The sequence below is a fragment of the Thunnus maccoyii genome, chromosome 18, assembly GCF_910596095.1.
Source record: "Thunnus maccoyii chromosome 18, fThuMac1.1, whole genome shotgun sequence".
In the NCBI taxonomy this organism is placed as follows: domain Eukaryota; kingdom Metazoa; phylum Chordata; class Actinopteri; order Scombriformes; family Scombridae; genus Thunnus; species Thunnus maccoyii.
Window position 1 is genome coordinate 29830247 of NC_056550.1, and position 15231 is coordinate 29845477.

The 15231-nt window shown below is 40.5% G+C and overlaps 1 protein-coding gene across 1 annotated transcript; it reads right to left on the reverse strand.

Moving 5' to 3' along the window:
* Positions 1-3660: 3660 nt before the first annotated feature.
* LOC121883552 (DELTA-sagatoxin-Srs1a-like) lies at positions 3661-7123 on the reverse strand. Its single transcript, XM_042391853.1, has 3 exons — positions 7109-7123; positions 6838-6923; positions 3661-5420 (listed from the first exon to the last, which is right to left on the reverse strand). The coding sequence occupies exons 1-3, from the start codon at positions 7121-7123 to the stop codon at positions 4985-4987; spliced, it is 537 nt and encodes a 178-aa protein (XP_042247787.1). The 3' UTR covers positions 3661-4984.
* Positions 7124-15231: the final 8108 nt, after the last annotated feature.

Below are 15231 nucleotides of genomic sequence, written 5' to 3' on the forward strand. Positions count from 1 at the left end.
AACGGATTGTAGGAACAGCTAACTGACAGGTAGAAACAGGTAACGGGTTGTAGGAACAGCTAACTGGCAGGTAGAAACAGGTAACGGGTTGTAGGAACAGCTAACTGGCAGGTAGAAACAGGTAACGGGTTGTAGGAACAGGTAACTGACAGGTAGAAACAAGTAACGGATTGTAGGAACAGGTAACAGGTTGTAGGAACAGGTAACGGATTGTAGGAACAGGTAACTGACAGGTAGAAACAGGTAACGGGTTGTAGGAACAGCTAACTGGCAGGTAGAAACAGGTAACGGGTTGTAGGAACAGCTAACTGACAGGTAGAAACAGGTAACGGGTTGTAGGAACAGCTAACTGGCAGGTAGAAACAGGTAACGGGTTGTAGGAACAGCTAACTGGCAGGTAGAAACAGGTAACGGATTGTAGGAACAGCTAACTGACAGGTAGAAACAGGTAACGGATTGTAGGAACAGCTAACTGACAGGTAGAAACAGGTAACGGGTTGTAGGAACAGCTAACTGGCAGGTAGAAACAGGTAACGGGTTGTAGGAACAGCTAACTGGCAGGTAGAAACAGGTAACGGGTTGTAGGAACAGCTAACTGGCAGGTAGAAACAGGTAACGGATTGTAGGAACAGGTAACAGGTTGTAGGAACAGGTAACTGACAGGTAGAAACAGGTAACGGGTTGTAGGAACAGCTAACTGGCAGGTAGAAACAGGTAACGGGTTGTAGGAACAGGTAACTGACAGGTAGAAACAGGTAACGGATTGTAGGAACAGGTAACAGGTTGTAGGAACAGCTAACTGACAGGTAGAAACAGGTAACGGGTTGTAGGAACAGCTAACTGGCAGGTAGAAACAAGTAACGGATTGTAGGAACAGGTAACAGGTTGTAGGAACAGGTAACGGATTGTAGGAACAGGTAACTGACAGGTAGAAACAGGTAACGGATTGTAGGAACAGCTAACTGACAGGTAGAAACAGGTAACGGATTGTAGGAACAGCTAACTGACAGGTAGAAACAGGTAACGGGTTGTAGGAACAGCTAACTGGCAGGTAGAAACAGGTAACGGGTTGTAGGAACAGCTAACTGACAGGTAGAAACAGGTAACGGGTTGTAGGAACAGCTAACTGGCAGGTAGAAACAGGTAACGGGTTGTAGGAACAGCTAACTGGCAGGTAGAAACAGGTAACGGATTGTAGGAACAGCTAACTGACAGGTAGAAACAGGTAACGGTTTGTAGGAACAGCTAACTGACAGGTAGAAACAGGTAACGGGTTGTAGGAACAGCTAACTGGCAGGTAGAAACAGGTAACGGGTTGTAGGAACAGCTAACTGGCAGGTAGAAACACGTAACGGATTGTAGGAACAGCTAACTGACAGGTAGAAACAGGTAACGGGTTGTAGGAACAGCTAACTGGCAGGTAGAAACAGGTAACGGATTGTAGGAACAGGTAACAGGTTGTAGGAACAGGTAACTGACAGGTAGAAACAGGTAACAGGTTGGAGGAACAGGTAACTGGCAGGTAGAAACAAGTAACGGGTTGTAGGAACAGGTAACTGACAGGTAGAAACAGGTAACGGATTGTAGGAACAGGTAACAGGTTGTAGGAACAGCTAACTGACAGGTAGAAACAGGTAACGGATTGTAGGAACAGGTAACAGGTTGTAGGAACAGGTAACTGACAGGTAGAAACAGGTAACGGATTGTAGGAACAGGTAACGGGTTGTAGGAACAGGTAACTGACAGGTAGAAACAGGTAACGGATTGTAGGAACAGGTAACAGGTTGTAGGAACAGGTAACTGACAGGTAGAAACAGGTAACAGGTTGGAGGAACAGGTAACTGGCAGGTAGAAACAGGTAACAGGTTGGAGGAACAGGTAACTGACAAGTACAAACAGGTAACAGGTTGGAGGAACAGGTAACTTCAATTAAACAAAGATAAAACTGAAGTAATTGTTTTTGGAGCCGAGGAAGAACAATTAAAAGTCAGCACTCATCTTCAGTTGATAATTACACCTTGAGGTGGACGGGCAGTCCACGCCTTTACTTGAAGAGTTTACCAACTTTTATGTAAACAGTGTCACGGCTCTTGTCAATCAGATGTAATTGTCTTTTTACTGGTGGTCCCTACAGTCTTTAAAAGTAGAATGGGAGGCAGAGCCTTCAGCTATCAGGCTCCTCTTCTATGGAACCATCTACCGGATTCAGTCCGGGGTGCAGACACCCTCTCTATGTTTAAGAGTAGGCTTAAAACTTTCCTTTTTGATAAAGCTTATAGTTAGGGCCGACCAGGCTCGCCTTGGATCAGCCCTTAGTTATGCTGCTATAGGCCTAGACTGCTGGGGGACTTCCCATGATGCACTGAGCTCCTCTCTCCTCCTCCTCCTCTCCATCTGTATGCATTCATGTAACATCAATGCATGTCACTAACTTTGCTTCTTCCCCGGAGTTTTTTGTGCTTTCTCATCTCACAGAAAAACCTGACTCCCGGGCCGAACCTTCGTGGTCCTTCACAGTCCTGATGGCATCCTTCCCTGGCTGTTGCTGCTTGTGCTTGTTGTTGTTTGTTGTTGTGATTGTTTTTCTTCTGTCCCCCCTCCCCCTTTCCCTCTCTCTTTCTCTCTCTCAACCCAACTGGTCAAAGCAGATGGCCGCCCACCAAGAGCCGGGTTCTGCTTGAGGTTTCTACCCGTTAAAGGGGAGTTTTTCCTTACCGCTGTCGCCAAGTGCTGCTCATGGGGGAATTGTTGGGTCTCTGTAAATTAAAGAGTTCGGTCTTGACCTACTCTATGTGAAAAGTGCCTTGAGATGACTTCTGTTGTGATATGGCGCTATATAAATAAAGATTGATTGATTGATTGATTGATAATGATAAAAACTACAAATCAAGCCAGAAATCTTGGTGTCGTCATGGACTCAGACCTGAACTTCAACAGCCACATTAAGACAATTTCAAAGTCAGCCTACTATCACCTGAAGAATATATCAAGGATTAAAGGACTTATGTCCCAGCAGGATTTGGAAAAACTGGTCCTGCATTTATCTTCAGTAGACTCGACTACTGTAACGCTGTCTTCACAGGTCTCCCTAAACAATCCATCAGACAGCTGCAGCTGATCCAGATGCTGCTGCTCGAGTCCTCACTAAGACCAAGAAAGTGGATCATATCAGTCCAGTTCTCAGATCTTTACACTGACTTCCTGTCTGTCAAACAACTGATTTTAAAGCACTGAATGGTTTAGGGCCAAAATACATCTCTGATCTGCTGCTACGTTATGAACCATCTAGACCTCTCAGGTGGTCTGGATCAGGTCTGCTCTCTGTCTCCAGAGTCAAAACTAAGCATGGAGAAGCAGCGTTCAGTTTTTATGCTCCACATATCTGGACAAACTCCCAGAAAACTGCAGGTCTGCTGCAACTCTCAGTTCTTTTAAATCACAGCTGAAGACTTTTCTGTTTGCCGCCTTTTATTAAACCAAATTTGAGGGTTAATATTTTACACTGCACTGTTACTATTATTCTCCTGTATTATCTGTCTTATTCCTTTTTAGCTTCTTTTTATTTCCAAATTTAACACTTTGTAATTGTATTTAAATATATGTTTTATTTGTGTTGCTTTTATATTCTGTTTTAATGCCTTTTATGCTCTATGTAAATCACTTTGAATTGCCTTGTTGTTGAAATGTGCTGTACAAATAAACTTGCCTTGATGTTTACATTTGAAAACCTCTCCCAGCCAAATAGCACAGTCAGCAGGAGGAGAGTTTCCAAAGTGGCGAATTGACCATTTCCCTACTCTGATGAGTGACTCATAGTCATAATTGTCCAATTATTCACAAAAAGTTCAGAAAAGTTTATCAAAACTGATGGAGAAATGTCTGGATAGGTCCACGCCTTCGAGAGTCCAGCTTGTGTAAATAAAACTATGTTATGAACTATATATGAAAATAAAAGATGAAATTATGAAGATTTCATAACAATGAGATGAGTTTTAATACTTTCCTCAATTATTTCACTAAATTGTTTGCTTGTTCAGTCATATATTTTACTAATTTTATTCATGCGACTGTCTATTTCATGTTTTCTCTTTTTAATTTAACACTGACCACTATCATATGTTTGTTCCATAGTTAGCTTAGTTTGTACATTTGGCATTGATGTTGAATTTGCATTTTGTCAATTTAACAAACACACTTCAGACCATGTCGTTCATGTTCAGATTTTATTTGTCTTACAGACTGAGTGACTGAGAACAGGCACATTGTACATGTAGAGATAGTCACAGACACAGAAGGACCTGAACCATTTGGAAAGAGTGGGAATGGTGACAGTCAGTTAACCAGTATTGAACCAGTCACTGCAGCATGTTTTTAAGTTTTTAGATTTAAAATATCAGTTCAGTAAAAAATAAAATGTGTTTGATGATATCAACATTTGAGTAGATTCATTTATTTGATTTAAACTACACTTTCTGTCGTACTGGGCCAACTGGGATTGATTGACTGATTGATAGATTGATTGATCGAGTGCATGGAGAAAAAGGTGAGAATAAACTAGAAGATAAGTCTTGAGAGCAGACAGAATCAGGCCCGACAGGTTTGCAGCAGGTAGGAAATGTTTCGGGGGAATTTTGGATGATTTCCAGTGAGTTATAATCCCAGTTACAGATTATATGTGTGTTAATGTTTTCAAATGATGAGAAACACCTGAGTTCTATGTTGCAGCCAAATTTATAATGTAAGAACATTTAAATACCCATTTAATGCACATTTTATCAAAAGTATAAAGAATAAACAAACATTACGTAACGTCACAGTTCATCATCTCAACAACGTTGCTGATTGTCTTCATGTTCTGTTCGGCGCTCTGTGGTTTAAAATAACGTGCACTCTGACAGCTTTGGAACTAAATCAGGACACACTTTCTAAAACATATTAAGTCTTTGTTTAACTGGTTATTTTACATTTAAAAGCCCCGCTATGCCTATTCAAAGGCATCTCGGGGAATTTTGAGAACTTGCACCTTGATGTCAGGTTGGTAACTGTCTGACATGGTGGCTGTGATGGTATTAAGTTTACTTTCATGAGTCAGACTGCCGTCTGCAGCTTTACCTCTGACAAACTTTCTCTCTGCATCGTAATACATCTCCTTATAAAGACCACAATCACATTTTTTGGCCATGTCAAAGACTCCCACTGCATACGAGTTAGAGTACAGGTTGAAATCAAAAGGATTAGAGAACATGACAGCTATTTTTCCATTGTTTTGATTTGTGGATCCATTCAGGAGATCGTAGGTGAAGACTCCAACAGATCCAGAGGCTGTCTGAGGAGTCTTGATGAACAGAGCGCTGCCAGATTTAGAGGGGTCAAGCGTTGGTGGAAAAGGTGTTTTACAGAATCCACTGTAAGTGTACCAACTGGTCACAGAAAGAAGAGAAACATTTTAGTGACTAAAAGACAACAGATAGATTCATTTTTGAGTGTTCAATACAGACATAACGTGTGGAGCTGGAGGCGGAGGGAAACTGCTAGTTTAGCTCCATTAAAAGAGAAAAAATAAACCTTTAACCAGACCCAAAGCAAAACAATTTTTTTAACACAATATAAAGTCAATGACATCTCTGAATTGGGCTACAAATGTTTGCTGATGATACAGTTTTAGTTGTGGCAGCAAAAACAACTACTGTTGCTGCAGCCAAACTAACAGACTGCTCGGGCAAGGTGGCACACTGACACTTCCTGCCAAACACTGAATGTTTGAAAAACTGTCTCTATGTGCTTCTCAGCCAGAAAAATCACAATCACAAACACTTTACAAGTGAGTATAAAACACAGTGAACGAGAGACAGTTCAGGAGTTTAAGTATCTTGGAATTGTTTTGGACCCTCAGCTAAGATTTGACAAACATAATAAAGTTAGGTAGAATCTTCAAACCTTTAGGCAAATCAGACACTGATTACCATTTCATACAACTCTATTATCTATACATGAAATGATATTTTCACATCTCTCATACTGCATAACCTCTTGGTCTCAGGCATTAAACCACTAACAAACCTTTCTAACCAAGCTATCAAAGTTCAAGAAATACCTGAGATTTCATCATTACAATATTCTAAAAAGTATAATTTTCTCAGTTTTGATCATTTTATTAATTACTCCAACCTCACACTTACATTTAAATGTCTCCACCATCTAGCTCCACCCATCCTCAACACTTTCATGACTAGACGTCACTATACTGCCACTAACACCCGAAATACACCAGAAGGAAACTAGAATTAGACACTGTCAGACTTCCTTTGATCAACTGCGTTCTCCATTAAAGGCACAACCCTCTGAAATTCCCGACCTGCCAGTTCAAAGCAGGTTCTGGATTTTAAAATGTTTCCTACAACAGTCAAGTCCAGTTATCATGACACCAACTAGTCATTATTTGTTCATGCTAAAATGTTTTGTGATATGTTTTGTCTGTTGTCATTGATGGTTGCTGCTCTTGCTTTATTAATATATGCACTGATTTTAAACTGTAACATCTCATTTTAATGATTACTTGACCCGTCAATGCCCATCAAGGGACTGGTGTTGGACATTATTTTTGGTTATATACACATGTACAGCACATCGTACACTATTTCAGTTCAATTAACTGTGGGAACAAATTCTTTATTCCAGTTCAAAAGAAAGAAAATGAAACAATAAGAAAGAAATTGTTGTTGTGATTTACTCAATGTTGATATTGATTCTGATATCCCCAGGATTATTAGGAGAGGGTCTATGGGGTCAAATAATGTAAGAAAAGACAGACTGGGAGAACCTGAACTATGTACTCACCATGGGTTACACAGGATGTACTTAGAGGTCTTATTCTCAACCTCAATGCTGCACTGGCGATGAGTGTTTCCCATGATGTCTTCAACCTGTACAGCAACACAGAACATGAGACAGATTTGGTATTGATTAAAAATTCACATATCAGCAGACACCATGGGCCTACTTTTGTGCCTGTGCATCATAGAATAGAACAGAACAGAACAGAATAGAATAGAATTTAATATGTTTAAGTTATTTAACTAGCAAAGCTGTTGTCAGCTGGTGACGTCACCTGATTTTCGGACATTTTCTCTTCCACTGAGATGCAAACATTTATTGTTATTAACCACAACTGCCTTCTTTCAGCATCTCTCAAAGGAAATCTCTGGAACACATTTTCCAATCACTTGTGTCCTTCACAGCAGATAAAGGTCATGAAATAAATAAAAGGAAAAAGGAAAGGTGGTTCGGTTAATAAGCTCACTAATGAAAGAGGTTGCAGTCCGCCAGTGGAATGGTGCAGACTGGTGTGCTGAACGGGAAGGAGGGAGTCCAGTCTGATCTGTGTGTGTTGAATGTACCTGTAAGAGATGTGTGAATCCTAGTCGTACCTGGAGTTGAAGTGAAATGCCAAGACTATATGTCAGATGTGTCTGTGAAGGTTGCATAGCAGCAGTAGAAGCAGATCTAAAGACTTACCTACACACCTATGTTACACCTGACTTCAAACCTGATATAATCTAAGGCATACAAAGATTATGGAGAAAACAAACTGCAAACTGACAGTGACCATGGCAATGGATGGAGTGGTAGTAAGCGTTAGTGCATACTGGGGTTGTGGGTACAGTACACTACGCTTCACTGTCAGGGACACTACCACGGTGGCTCCACTCCCCTTCAATGTGGAGGCTGCTCCATGCATCCAGGGAGTAGAATTGGCTGGAAAAGTCCAGTCAGGAGGAAGGTCTGGTCATCACCCCTGTTTTGTTTCCCACCCCGCCGGCGAGGTGGTTGGTGCCTGGGAGGTCCCGTTCTGGCGAGGATTCTGGCGTCGTCTTCCTGCCCTCTAGCAGGGTGTGGGAGGTGAGGTGACTCACCCTGGTGGTGTTCGACTTCCTGGAGATAGTTGTCGATGTGTGAATCTTGACTATCTGAGTCGAAGCTTTCAACTTCGCTTGTGAGGGACAAGGAGGTGTGGCTGAGGATTGAGGGGGGTGCACCATCAGAGTGAGGGGCACCTGTGTTCATTGGGTGGGCTGATGGAGACACTTGGCAGTCATCTGGACTGTTGAGGTCGGAGACTGCATCACCAGGGGTCGCTAGGCTACTAGGTTTCATCTCCTGGTGGACTGGGGTCATCTGCTCCTTTACCTGTAGGGCTTCTTGGGGCATGCTTCGGCTGGTTGTGCCGGGAGGAGGGACCTCTTTGAGGTCAGGAATGTCACGTGGTTCCTGGGTGGCCATGTCAGCAGCGGTGCTCGTCTGTCCAGTCTGGCCTTCTTTGTGACTGTCCTCTACTCTCCTCTGAAGAGACTGGATCTGTGCGCGCAGGGTTCTGTTGGCATCCTATAACCAGAGTATCTCAGTACCTGAGTGTAGGCGGTCTTCATGCAGCCTGCGGTTCTCCTCCAGTACAGCCTGGTAGCTGTGCTGCAGCTGGCTCTGCTGTGCTTGGTCGTCTGGCCTCTGCGGAGCTACGGCTCCGGCCACGTGGGGTGCCTAGTGACTCATTTTGCTAGTAGTAAATACACAGTATATGACAGCTCTAACAATGTGTGATACAAAACTGCTAATGCTGCACAAATGCACAGGTGAGAGGCAGACTTGTGACTTACATAGTTGGTTACTCAAAACTGCAACCTATCTTGTCCTGACAGGACCCTAATAGTGACTCTAGCACCTAGGTGAGTAACAACCAGTTAGTGTCTATGCTAATTACTCTACAACCTATCCTGTTAGTATGTTAGTGAGGTGGTTTCAGTACCTCTGGTGAGTAATAGCTGGTTACTGTGTTAGGGGGCTAAACAACTAGCATGCAAAATGCTAACAACTCTCTGCTAACACAACCACTAGTGCACACTATATACAATACACAACCACACTGGATATGCTTGGCAGAGCACAAGAGAAGTCAAAATTTCAAAAATTGAAATTTCTGGAAAAATAATTAATAATTCACAAATTATTAATGATTGATTATTGTGCATAAATATTGCAAAAAAAATCCTATCACAGATAGCATATGATTGCCTGCGGACGACATCATTGCCACATTTCAAAGTAAGAGCATGCAGTCTTTCTATGAGCTGTTTTTTTTTTTTTTTTTAATGATCAGCGATAAGTATCGTGCATCCATTGTGCATCCAGATTACTTCTAACAGACCTAGACAAAGCTCTACAGAGCTTTCCCTTCCACATGATGACCATGATGTCCATATGAATATCATAGTGTTCCCCTCAAAGCCCTGCCGCCAAATATATACATACATATGACCATACCTACTTGACTAATACATGGATTTTTCTATCAGTGTTGTTTTGGTTTTTTGGTCTTTTGTAAAGAACGTTGAAACCATGTTTTGAAAAGTGCTGTATAAATAAAAAATGTAAGGATTTTTTCTTCAACTTCATCTGAACCGGAGAGACAGACATCATCAACTTTCAGGTCAGAAGATGTAGACATGACATTTTAAGTCTGAACAGAGAAGCAGTGATGTTGATTTTGAGGTCGTCCACAGCAGTAGAATGAAAGCATCAGTTGTTTGTTCAACTCTTAAAATGATAAAGTGTCTGACATCACAGACTGCAGGTTTCTTCTCATCTCAGCACATTAACACAGACGCATCTTGTAGAACAAGTTCTGTCATCTAAAATATACATCAGATTATATTTGTTTTCTGGGTCATGATAAGAATCCTGCAGACCCTTTGTTCTGTCATCCTGAGACTCAGCCCATTGACTCGTGTCCTCTGTACTGGACATTTTGTTCAAAATCATTTTACTCTTTTGAGCTACTCTATCAGTCCCTGCTGTATTGTAAAGAGGACATCTTGGGCTTTCCAGTGACATGTCATGTTATAGGCTGGGATGCTGAGAACATAGCAGTAAGCACATTTTATGGAGAGAGGAGAGGTAAATTAAATATTGTTTATCTAGTGTTTTTTAAACTATGATAATCATATTTGTTCTTGTTTATTAACTTGTCAGGAATAATATATTTAGTTTTGAGAGCAGTTAAATTATATGATATTTGTGTTTTGAAATAATAGTCCTTTTATGAATGTCAATTATAGTGGACATCAAGACCATCTTAATGTACTTAATGACTCAACATTGTTGTAGGAGATAGAACTACTACTAATAATAATGCTTTTATTTATATTAACATAAATCTAATTTATATTATAAGTTTATTTAGTATAGCACCTTTCACAGAAAGAAAATTCACAAAGTGCTTCACAAGAATAAAAGCTAAAAGAACATAAAACATACAAACAATAAAAACATAAGCCACAAGATAAAGTTAACATATACACAAAACACAGGCAACTACTTCAAAGGAAAGATCACCTTTTGTTAAAGCAGAGAGGATTCTTTAGTGAGTAGGTGATTTCTGAAATGGTGTCATGAAATATATGCAAATTGCCTCAAGAATGCAAAATTTGTGCTTATTAGTATAGTCAATAGGAGACCATATCACATCGATAGCACTGGAATTGTCCCAATGATGCACTACTACCTGACTGCATTTAACCCAAATAGATTTGTGGGAGGTTTAATTGCTGAGGTTTAATATTATTATTTTTCATTACTTGGTGTTTTTTCCATCATCATCGATTTACACCTGTGCTACTTTTTCCATTACATTGACAATAAAGTCTTTGAGGATTTGGCAATGCGACAATGTGTTCGGTTTTAATAGAAAATATACTACCATCTTTGCAACCAACAAGTAACTGAAACAACCCAGAACGATACATATTCTTGTTTTTTAATCAGATTGATTGTATTCTTGGTTTAATATGACTTTACTCCTACATGCATCACATGGACTGTAAATCATTGTCAGCAGTGATGTCTCAGAAATGTCATCATAGTTTGTAGCTCATATCCAAACCAACTTTATAAGGTGTGACACAACTAAGGATAAAATAAAAAGAATATTAACAGCAAAGTAAAACGTGAATCCTGTGTAAATTGTGTAAATTAAAAGAATGATAAAATTAATCACACAAAGTAATTAATCAATGTTACCTTAATAAAGGCACCTTTGATTTGCATTTTACAAATCTGTTTGTAAACGTAAAAATAATCAGACAATCAGTGCAGCTGGTTATCAACATAAACTATGTTTTACTAAAAGATTCTGTCTCAGCTTATATTTCATCTCCACCTCATCAGATCCCACACAAACACCAACAACTCTCCTTGCGTCTCCTCCCAGCAGTTCACCTCTATGGTAAACTCACCACGGGACAAACTATCAGTGCGTCATGATGGAGAAAGCTCTGTGTTTACAGGGGATGAAAGTAGCAAATGTGATTGGCTACAATGTCACAGCCTGTTATTCACCATTTATAATATATGATAATTATCTGTCTGATCTCTAATCCAAGTGTGTCACATTTGCGCTGGTGCACCTGGCCATGAAGATACCAGAAGTGTGCAGTGCGCACTTGACTGATTGATTGATCAATTGACCTCAAACTCCACCAGATAACAACATTCATGAAAACTGATTCTGGGATTACTAAAATATCATTTGCAATATAGCAAAGTAAATGTTTTTGGAGAAATAATGTAGAAAGTGAACATTTAAATTTGTCGTCTTACCTTCTTAGTTGTGTTCAGAAAAGTCTCGTCTGACATTCAGCGTTCAGGTTTACATATTTATACCAGAAGAGAGCAGGAAACTTTTATCCTGTCTTTCTATTGGCTGTTTCAGAATCACATATTAAAGTATTACACCTGTAAGTCATAGTGAAACCACTGTGATCTAAGTATTGTGCTGTTAATGTTTAACTGTGAAAATCCCCCAACATTTCCAAGACACAGAGACACAAGACACTGCTTAAACACAGATTTGATATTAACTTTATCAGTGTTTGACAGGTAAAAATTACCAAATAGACTGAGGTTGGTTGAAGTCAAGCGTCTCTTTAATTCAAACCGAACATATGTTGCAGGCACAGAGAGTCCACAGAGTCTCCGTGAAGAATTCTGACAAGACAAAGGAAAGTCACTGGTATATATTGATGCCCTTGGGAGGCACCTTTAGTTGGTTACAGATTCCTTCTAACAGACCTAGACAAAGCTCTACAGAGCTTTCCCTTCCACATGATGACCATGATGTCCATATGAATATCATAGTGTTCCCCTCAAAGCCCTGCCGCCAAATATATACATACATATGACCATACCTACTTGACTAATACATGGATTTTTCCCCCGTTTATACTTTGTGAAACAAATATCAAAAATATAGAAAAAGGTATTGTGAGGACTAAATGTGTAATTGATTAGGACATTCGTAATACAGGACAAATCAAATCAACATCAAAATCATCATAAATGAGCATGGTTATAAGAGTGGATTCAAAAGTGATTACATAGTTATCAATCAATCAATCAATCAATCAATCAATCAATCAATTTTTATTTATATAGCACCATATCACAACAAAAGTCATCTCAAGGCACTTTTCACATAGAGCAGGTCAAGACCGAACTCTTTAATTTACAGAGACCCAACAATTCCCCCATGAGCAGCAGCAGGAAAAACTCCCCTTTAACGGGTAGAAACCTCAAGCAGAACCCGGCTCTTGGTGGGCGGCCATCTGCTTTGACCGGTTGGGTTGAGAGAGAGAGAGAAAGAGGGAAAGGGGGAGGGGGGACAGAATAACAACAATCATAACAATAACAACAAGCATTAGCATCAATAGCCAGGGAAGGATGCCATCAGGACTGTGAAGGTTCCTGTGAGATGAGAAAGCACAAAAAACTCCGGGGAAGAGGCAAAGTTAGTGACATGCATTGATGTTACATGAATGCATACAGATGGAGAGGAGGAGGAGGAGAGAGGAGCTCAGTGCATCATGGGAAGTCCCCCAGCAGTCTAGGCCTATAGCAGCATAACTAAGGGCTGATCCAAGGCGAGCCTGGTCGGCCCTAACTATAAGCTTTATCAAAAAGGAAAGTTTTAAGCCTACTCTTAAACATAGAGAGGGTGTCTGCACCCCGGACTGAATCCGGTAGATGGTTCCATAGAAGAGGAGCCTGATAGCTGAAGGCTCTGCCTCCCATTCTACTTTTAAAGTAGCTGTAATTAAACCTCTTCTTAAGAAGCCTACTCTTGATTCAGGTGTTTTAGCCAATTATAGACCTATATCTAACCTTCCATTTCTCTCTAAGATCCTTGAGAAAGCAGTCTCTAATCAGTTATGTGACTTTCTACATAACAATAGTTTATTTGAGGATTTTCAGTCAGGATTTAGAGGCATCATAGCACAGAGACAGCACTGGTGAAAGTCACTAATGACCTCCTAACTGCATCAGACAAAGGATTTGTCTCTATACTTGTCCTGTTAGATCTTAGTGCTGCATTCGACACAATTGATCATCAAATCCTTTTGCAGAGACTGGAACATTTAATTGGCATTAAAGGAACTGCATTTAGCTGGTTTAAGTCCTATTTATCAGACCGATTTCAGTTTGTACATGTTAATGATGAATCCTCCGTGAAGGCCAAAGTTAGATTTTCATTGTTATGCAGATGATACCCAATTATATTTATCAATGAAGCCAGATGAAACCAATCAGTTAAACAAACTCCAAACATGCCTTAACGACATAAAGACCTGGATGACCTGCAATTTTCTACTACTAAATTCAGATAAAACTGAAGTTATTGTGCTTGGCACTAAACACCTTAGAAACACATTATCTAATGATAAAGCTGCTCTGGATGGCATTACCCTGGCCTCCAGCACCACCGTAAGGAATCTGGGAGTTATCTTTGATCAGGATATGTCCTTTAACTCCCACATAAATCAAATCTCAAGGACTGCCTTTTTTCACTTACGTAATATCACAAAAATCAGGCACATCCTGTCCCTAAAAGATGCAGAAAAACTAGTTCACGCATTTATTACTTCTAGGCTGGATTATTGCAATTCCTTATTATCAGGCTGCTCTAACAAGTCTCTAAAGACTCTCCAGCTGGTCCAGAACGCAGCTGCACGTGTTCTGACTAAAACTAGAAAAAGAGACCACATTTCTCCCATTTTAGCTTCACTACATTGGCTTCCTGTAAAATCTAGAATAGAATTTAAAATCCTTCTCCTAACTTACAAAGCCCTTAATGGTCAAACACCATCATATCTTAAAGAGCTCATAGTACCGTATTATCCCACTAGAACACTGTGCTCCCAGTATGCAGCTTACTGGTGGTTCCTACAGTCTTTAAAAGTAGAATGGGAGGCAGAGCCTTCAGCTATCAGGCTCCTCTTCTATGGAACCATCTACCGGATTCAGTCCGGGGTGCAGACACCCTCTCTATGTTTAAGAGTAGGCTTAAAACTTTCCTTTTTGATAAAGCTTATAGTTAGGGCCGACCAGGCTCGCCTTGGATCAGCCCTTAGTTATGCTGCTATAGGCCTAGACTGCTGGGGGACTTCCCATGATGCACTGAGCTCCTCTCTCTTCCTCCTCCTCTCCATCTGTATGCATTCATGTAACATCAATGCATGTCACTAACTTTGCTTCTTCCCCGGAGTTTTTTGTGCTTTCTCATCTCACAGGAACCCCTGGGTTCTGGGCCGAGCCTTCGCGGTCCTTCACAGTCCTGATGGCATCCTTCCCTGTCTATTGATGCTTATACTTATTGTTATTGTTATGATTGTTGTTCTCCTGTCCCCCCCCACCCTCTTCTCTCTCTCTCAACCCAACCGGTCAAGGCAGATGGCGCCCACCAAGAGCCGGGTTCTGCTTGAGGTTTCTACCCGTTAAAGGGGAGTTTTTCCTGCTGCTGCTCATGGGGGAATTGTTGGGTCTCTGTAAATTAAAGAGTTCGGTCTCGACCTGCTCTATGTGAAAAGTGCCCTGAGATGACTTTTGTTGTGATTTGGCGCTATATAAATAAAAATTGATTGATTGATTGATTGAACTTGCTGCTAACATGTCATTCTCCAGTGAAATATAGACACTCACAGACATTTACCAGAACAAACACACACACACACACACACACTCTGAAATGTAGACTTGTCTAAGGACAATTAATATTGTATGTTGATGTGATGTGTTGATGATGTGTGTATATCATATGTGTGTTGTTATGAGCTTTAGTTAGACTTTTATTCCACTGTCTTTAGCCAAGAAATATACAACCAACATAATTCCATCATCCTTGATAAC

Bases quoted from the DNA above. Each gene is read 5' to 3' on its own strand.
- LOC121883552 (XM_042391853.1), bottom strand. The intron at 5,421-6,837 runs GTGAGTACATAG...TTCTGTGACCAG, and splicing joins TACATCCTGTGTAACCCATG to TTGGTACACTTACAGTGGAT.